This window comes from Asparagus officinalis, chromosome 7 (genome assembly GCF_001876935.1).
Source record: "Asparagus officinalis chromosome 7, Aspof.V1, whole genome shotgun sequence".
In the NCBI taxonomy this organism is placed as follows: domain Eukaryota; kingdom Viridiplantae; phylum Streptophyta; class Magnoliopsida; order Asparagales; family Asparagaceae; genus Asparagus; species Asparagus officinalis.
In genome coordinates this window covers 75,116,242-75,117,921 of record NC_033800.1, presented here as the reverse complement: position 1 = coordinate 75,117,921, position 1,680 = coordinate 75,116,242, and the positions used below count along the sequence as shown (strand labels likewise).

General features: G+C 32.4%; 1 protein-coding gene across 1 annotated transcript in view; it reads right to left on the bottom strand.

Moving 5' to 3' along the window:
- Nucleotides 1-938, bottom strand: part of LOC109847375 (WD repeat-containing protein RUP2-like) — a 3,561-nt gene extending 2,623 nt beyond the window's left edge. Inside the window, 1 exon segment of the mRNA XM_020416606.1 lies at nt 905-938. Coding sequence (XP_020272195.1) covers nt 905-938 — 34 coding nt within the window.

Genomic DNA, 1,680 nt, shown 5'->3' with positions numbered 1-1,680 from the left:
CACCAAATTAATCGACTTCCCGATGTCGCCTTCTCTTCCTCAAACATCATCTTTCTCCAATAGACTCATTTAAGGTAGTTTCTAAGAGTTTTCTTATTTTTAGGAAATATTGAGTTTTTCTGCTATTATCTTGTATTTTCTGAATTTTCTGGTTATTCATGAAAATTAATGTAATGTATGATGTTGCTATTGTGATATTTATGCAATTGTATTTTCATCATTAGATCTAAACTAGTTAAAATTCTAGGCAGATCGAGGAAGAGAGCATTGTAGTTTTCATAGCACTTCTAGAGGGTAAACATACATATGTATATTGAGATTAATAATTTACATGAGAGTATTCTTATTTTTCAATTCATGTGTTACTAGAATTAGAATTCCTATTATGTTTTTTAGTTTCTTTTATTATGTTGGTTATTATAAATTGGAAACTGCTCAGATATGAACTAGACACTCAAAACAACCCTTTAAAATCACAATTTTGAACTTGGGTATCGGCTGAAATGAACCTGAATTATGTCTAACGAGTTTCAAGAAATGTATGTGACCATTGTGAAGTGTAAGATATACATTCAAGAAGTGTTTAACAAGTGTTTTAAATTAAAACATATATCATATAATTGAGCACATGTCAGAATAAACGTATGCATATATCCAAGGAGTGTCCATGAAGTTTAGGTACTGATAAGTGTCAGGTACGTGTCGGGTACGAGTACGACTTCATGATAGAAGTACCCAAGTAACATAGGAGCGCCTGTTTTTTTCCTCTAGACACTTCTTAAATTATGAGTTACATTAATACCTCATGATTTATATAATATTTACATATTTTCTATTTTATTTAATAAGATGAATATGTTTAAACTATTTAGCTCTTAATTGTAACCCTATCTTCGAAGCAAACTCATCATCATGCTTAGCTTATTCCGTAAATCCATGTTTTTAGAAGTCGTTACTGTTAAATTATTTTATTTAGGTTAGTATGGCCCGTAACTACATCAGAGATAAGGATTGGATGTACGTGGGTCGTGTAGAATACATGCAATCTATTTTCATTAATGGAGTTAGTGTTTTCATGGACTTTGTACGTAGACATTATATGGTCCGACATGGGAGACTCATTTGGCCATGTAAATTGTGTGAATAAGTTACATCAATTGGAGGAAGAAGTAGAACTTCATATTGTGAAGAATGGTTTTGTTAGCGATTACAAAACTTGGACATCAATTGGAGGAAGAAGTAGAACTTCATATTGTGAAGAATGGTTTTGTTAGCGATTACAAAACTTGGGTATATCATGGAGAATCATATTGTGAAGAATGGTTTTGTTAGCGATTACAAAACTTGGGTATATCATGGAGAAATTGAAGGTCTCGGTGATGCAAATGAAGAAAAACAAGAAGAAGACAACTTGTTTCTTGATAAGGAAATCGAGGAAATGGTTGAGGTAGCTCTTGGTAACACTAACCATGCTGAAGATCTTCCTTTCGGAGGAGGACATCATAAAGATAATTATGATAAATACATGAATGATGATAGGAGGCCCATTTATGAGAATGCAAAACACTCCACGTTGTTATGATTCGTCCATCTATTCCAGATTAAATATCTAAATAAATGGAGCAACAAGTCATTTACGATGCTCGTCAAGTTTCATAAAGATTATATGTGTCCAGGGAA